The sequence below is a fragment of the Eriocheir sinensis genome, chromosome 48 (assembly GCF_024679095.1).
Source record: "Eriocheir sinensis breed Jianghai 21 chromosome 48, ASM2467909v1, whole genome shotgun sequence".
NCBI lineage: Eukaryota > Metazoa > Arthropoda > Malacostraca > Decapoda > Varunidae > Eriocheir > Eriocheir sinensis.
The window spans coordinates 5,771,405-5,776,404 of NC_066556.1; the positions used below are offsets into that span (position 1 = coordinate 5,771,405).

The following is a 5,000-nucleotide window of genomic DNA, read 5'->3' on the forward strand; positions in this document are numbered from 1 at the left end:
CTCTCATACAATCAAACAGAGAATATCCTTTCTTTTCCCCAGCAGCTACATACAATCCAATAGAAATTAACCTCCACTACAGTCACCCCCCCAAAGGTTTTTATCAGGAGTGGATGAAAACGAATACTCCACCAACTTATGTTCTTCACCTTCACTCGCTATCACCTCCATCTCAACACCACTAACGTAACCTCCACCACAATCACACCCAAAACTGTTATCAGAAGTGGATGAATATGAGTACTCCACCACCTTTCGTCCCTCACCTCCACTCTTTCACCCACCTCCTCACCGCTATCACCTCCATCTCAACACCACTACATCACTAACTTAAATTCCACTACAATCACACCCAAAACTATTATCAGAAGTGGATGAATATGAGTACTCCACCACCATTCGTCCCTCACCTCCACTCGTTCACCCACCTCCTCACCGCTATCACCTCCATCTCAACACCACTAACTAAATCTCCACCACAGTCATACCCAAAACTATCATTAGAAGTGGATGAATATGAGTACTCCACCACCTCATGTTCTTCACCTTCACTCCTTCACTCGCTATCATCTCCATCTCAACACCACTAACTTAAATTCCACTACAGTCACCCACCAAAAACTATTATCAAGTGGGAACGGATATGAGTCCTCCACTACCTTTCGTCCCTCACCTCCACTCTTTACCCACCTCCTCACCGCTATCACCTCCACCTCAGCACCTTCACCTCCTTACGTTAACTCTTTCTTCCTCTCTCTCTCCCTCAGCCGCACCATCTTCACATCCTTCCAGCTGGAGGAGCTCGAGAAGGCCTTCAAGGAGTCCCACTACCCCGACGTGTACGCCCGTGAGATGCTGTCCCTCAAAACCGACCTGCCCGAGGACCGGATACAGGTAAGGGGCACAGGTGAAGGGGACAGGTGTGTGAAGGAACGAAATTAAAGGTGGGAAGGGAAAGTGAAGCGATGGTTGAGGTGATGATGAGGGAATATGAAGGAAGTTAGAGGCAGTGACGAAAATGGGAGTAAAGGGGTTAGAGGAAGAAGGGAGGAGAAGAGGGGGATGTAGGGACGAAAAGAGGAGTGGGAAGGGAAGGAGAGCGACTGATAAGGTGATGAGGGATGAGGGAGTGAATGGGTGATGAAGGAATAAGGGGGTGAAGAAGGAAGGGAAAGAAACAGGGCGGGCTGTAGGGACGATATTATGAATGAGAAGGGAAGTAAAAGGAACAGATAAAGTGGAGGGAACAGGGAATGTGGATAAATGAATGAAGTGACAGAGGAGCTAAGTCTTTGGGGGTGAGGGAATGAAGGAAGTGGAGGAAGGGGTGTGAGAAGATACTATGGATGGGAAGGAGAGTGGTCGATAAGGTGGCGATGTGGACATGGAACCTGGAGTAACAAAGGAGACAAAGATAAGGGGAAGAGGGGAAGGGAGGAGAACAAAGAGTATGTGGAGGCGAAATCATGGATGGGAATGAGAAGGAAAGCGACTACTACTACTACTACTACTACTACTGTTTCTACTACTACTACTACTACTACTACTACTACTACTACTACTACTACTACTACTACTTCTCATCCCTCCCCTTTTCATCTTTCATCTCTATCTTCTTTCCTTCTTTCGTTCACTCTCTCATTACCTCTATCTCCCTTCCACCCCTTTTCTTCCCCTTCCCTTCTTTCTCCTTTCCTTCCCCTCATATTCTTTTCTTTCTCCTTACCTTTATCTACCTTCCCTTCTCTCCCCTACTACTACTACTACTGCTACTACAACTACTACAACTAAAATATATAAAAAAGTCAAAATACCTTCCATTCAGCCCATCACCTGTAGCTAATCCAACAAGGTCACCTCAAATTAGCCCTGTCCAACACCTGACATGACCTGACTCCTTCTTACCTGTCACTCAAGGCCTCACCCCCCCCCCTTCTTATACTCCCCACGTCCCCCCTCCCCCACCCACCCGCCCGTGCCGCCGTGACCGAGGGCGTGGCAGCGGCGGCGGTGGTGGTGTGGACACAAGGGATCAGCCGGGGATAAAGGATAAGTCGCCGCCCTTTGGAGTGTGAGGTGCCGCGGAGTTCCTCAGGGTCCCGCGCGGCGCCTCCTCCCTCGTTTATTGTTCGTCGCCCTTTATTTACTCTCCCTTCTCCCTTAATCGGCGGGGAGTTAATTTAGGAGGTGGTAGCTGGGATTAGTGTTGTCCCTCCTTGTGTTGGCTATTGTCCCCTTCTCCTCCTCCTCCTTCTCTTCTTGATCCTAAACTGACATATTTAAGGTATTTAAAGGGTCTGTTCTCCTTCTCTTCTTTCACCTCCCTTCCATCATCTCCTCTCGTTCGTCTCCTTCGTTTCTGTCGCTTCTATCCCTCTCCCTCCTCTCTCTCCTTTTCCTTCAGTTGAGGTAGAAGAGAGAGGGAGAAGATAGAAGGAGGAAGAGCGGAAGATGCTCCTTGGAAATTATTTGAGAGAAGGAAAGCAAAGGAATGGGAGGAAGTGTAGAAGGAGGGTGACGATGGAGGAAGATGAATAAGGAAGAAAGAAAGTAGAGGAAAGGGAGAGAGCTTAGGGGAAGAAAAAGAGAGTGAAATAAGATAGATGAACGAGAGGGAAGACAAGGAAGAAAGGAAGGAAACAGGGAGTGGAAGAACCTTGGAAATAATGGGGAGGAACAGCATAAAGAAAAGGAAGAAAGCGTCTAAAAAGGGAGGAATGGCGAGAGTTAATGAGAATAGAAGAACAAGAGGGGAGAAAAGAAATGAAGGAAAGGAAGGAAAGTGGGAGAAGAACCTTGGAATGAATGGGAAGGAAGAAAGAATGAAAGAGTAGAAAGGGAAGGAAGAAAGGAAGGAAGAGAAGTGGAAGAAAAACCCTGGAATGAATTGTGAGGATAGAAAAGAGGAAATTAAGAAAAATAAATAAAAGGGAAGTAGGATTGAAGGAAAACAGAGGAAGGAGGAGAAGGACGGAAGGAAGGGGAGTGGAACAAAAACCTTGGAATGAATTGTGAGGATAGAAAAGAGGAAATTAAGAAAAAAAACAGAAGAATGGAAGGATTGAAGGAAAACAGAGGAGGGAAGAGAAGGACGGAAGGAAGGGGAGCGGATAGAGTATCTTTTAGCTACCTGGGAAGGATAGAATAGAGGAAAAAGGCTTATTAAAAGGGAGAGATTGGAGTGTAGAAAGACAGAAGAACGAAAATGAAGGAAGGGAGGGAGGGGATAGGGGGGGGGTCACCTTTGAGTCGCCTCGGCGGGGATAATGGCCTAGTGGGCGTGAGGCGGCGCGGCCAGGTATCCACAAGACAGGTGTTGACGCCCACCTGGACACCCACAATGTGACGCCCCGACAGGTGACAGAAGGGAAAATAGGCCTCCTCCTCCTCCTCCTCCTCCTCCTCCTCATCATCATCATCATCATCATACTACTACTACTACTACTACTACTACTACTACTACTACTACTACTACTACTACTATTACTACTACTGCCACCATTACTACTCCCACAAGTGTACCATTTTTCTGCCTCCTTGTTATATGGTTCGAATTTCTTCTATTTTCTGATTCTGTTGTTATTTTTCAGCGCCTCTGTGATGCAGTGAATCTAGCCTTCTGCCCGCCTGCGCCTACTCTGTTTCTCCTTTCCTGTGACTTAAACGCTTTCTGAAAGGGAAGGAGGATCAAGACGCCTAAGAATAATTATTTGATTTATTTCTTTGTTGTTGTTTATTGGTTTCTCCGTGCTCATTTTTTTGTTGTTATTGTTTTGGATGATATTGTTGCATAAATGTTTTGTTCTGCTGTTTTGTATTGCGATTAGTCTCTCTCCTACGTATGGCAATAATAACAGTAATGATAACAAGGCCATCTGTAGGGGCCTCATTTCAAATCCCGCCCGGCCCGTCGACGCGAAGCCTACCACTAAGGTTCTTTTCTTCACACTCGGGCGCGCTGGTCGATAGATAGGCGTCGGGGGAGGCCGCGGCGGCACACGGCGGTAACCTGCGTGTCACGGTAATGGGCTCCCACCTGGCGGGCCTCGGCGGGACACGGAGACTGAGCACAGGGGCCAAGCGCTGTTTGGACACGCGTGAATTTGCATTATGCGTTGATTTTATTTGGCCTGGTAATAAGAGCAATGATAATAGTAATAATGATATATCAACAATACGTTTTTACTGCTGTTGTTGCCACTGTCACTACAACAACAACAATACCTACTACTACTACTACTACTACTACTACTACTACTACTACTACTACTACTACTACTACTACTACTATGAACACGACGACGACGATGACGACTAATGCATTGAAGAGGAGGATGACGAGAAGACGAAAGAGGAGAAAGAGGAGGAAGAGGAGGAGGAGGAGGAGGAGGAGGAGGAATGAGGTGTGAAGGAGCCTCTAGATAGAGAACCACTAGTGTCATTAAGGGCACTTCTTACACCTCCTCCTCCTCCTCCTTCTCCTCCTCTTCCTCCTCCTCCTGTTACCTCTCCCTTCAGCTCTTTTACCCTCCTCCTCTTCCTTACATAGAACTCTTTATCTTCAATCCCCTCTTCCTTCCTTCCTTCCTTCTCTCACCTCCCCTCCTCCTCCTCCTCCTCCTCCTCCTCCTCCTCCTCCTCTTTCATCTCTTCTTGTCTCACCTTCCTATTACCTTTCCCTCTTTCCATACCTCCTCCTCCTCCCTGACCTCCTCCTCCTCCTCCTCCTCCTCCTCCCTGACCTCCTCCTCCTCCTCCCTATTCTCTTCAGTACAGATACCCATTATCCTTACGCTCCCCCCTCCTCCCCCTCCCCCTCCCCCTCCCCCCTTCCCCTCCCCCCCCTCTGGTTTACGGGCCCGTAGAGTATTTAAGGCCGCCTCTCCCCCACACAACACAGGTGGGGAGAAAAAAAAAGAAAAGCGAGTCATATATCTTAGGGGAAAGGTGTCCTCCGCTGCTCTCTCTCTCTCTCTCTCTCTCTCTCTCTCTCTCTCTCT

At 47.8% G+C, this 5,000-nt stretch overlaps 1 protein-coding gene across 1 annotated transcript in view; it reads left to right on the forward strand.

The window, feature by feature from the left end:
* The window catches only part of LOC126981396 (homeobox protein ceh-10-like), a 58,515-nt gene that overhangs the window by 26,303 nt on the left and 27,212 nt on the right, over positions 1-5,000 (forward strand). Inside the window, exon 4 of the mRNA XM_050832413.1 lies at positions 768-894. Within this exon, the coding sequence (XP_050688370.1) occupies positions 768-894 (127 nt within the window). The remainder of the gene's footprint in view (positions 1-767; positions 895-5,000) is intronic.